At 60.1% G+C, this 313-nt stretch overlaps 1 protein-coding gene across 1 annotated transcript; it reads left to right on the top strand.

Moving 5' to 3' along the window:
• Positions 1-8: 8 nt before the first annotated feature.
• CSUI_004603 (uncharacterized protein) lies at positions 9-291 on the top strand (the record flags this gene model as incomplete). Its single annotated transcript, XM_068064791.1, has 1 exon — positions 9-291. A coding segment is annotated over one exon (120 nt), but the record flags the coding sequence as incomplete, so codon positions are not given.
• Between the last annotated feature and the right edge of the window lie 22 nt (positions 292-313).

Below are 313 nucleotides of genomic sequence, written 5' to 3'. Positions count from 1 at the left end.
CCGAGCGTCGGCAAGAGGAACAGGGCCTTGTGCGTGAGCGCGCAGAGACCACGCGTTTTCAACAAGAAGTGGACGTTGTGCCTGCGAGGAACACAAGTGCCTCAGCGAGAGATGTGTTTGTGAGTTAGAGTGCGTGCAGTCCGGTTAGTACTGCTTGGGAGCGGCGTGCTGGGATAGACCGGTTAGGACTCGCTGGAGCCGGGTGCCCGGATGAAGCGGTGCAGGCTACGTAGTAGACTACTTAGCAGTAGTCCGTGGTACTGCTCGTAGTCAGCGTCATCGGGGGGCCGGAGAGACGCGACTCTCCCGATGC

The sequence above is a fragment of the Cystoisospora suis genome (genome assembly GCF_002600585.1).
Source record: "Cystoisospora suis strain Wien I chromosome Unknown contig_2164, whole genome shotgun sequence".
NCBI lineage: Eukaryota > Apicomplexa > Conoidasida > Eucoccidiorida > Sarcocystidae > Cystoisospora > Cystoisospora suis.
This window is presented reverse-complemented; position numbering and strand designations above follow the sequence as displayed.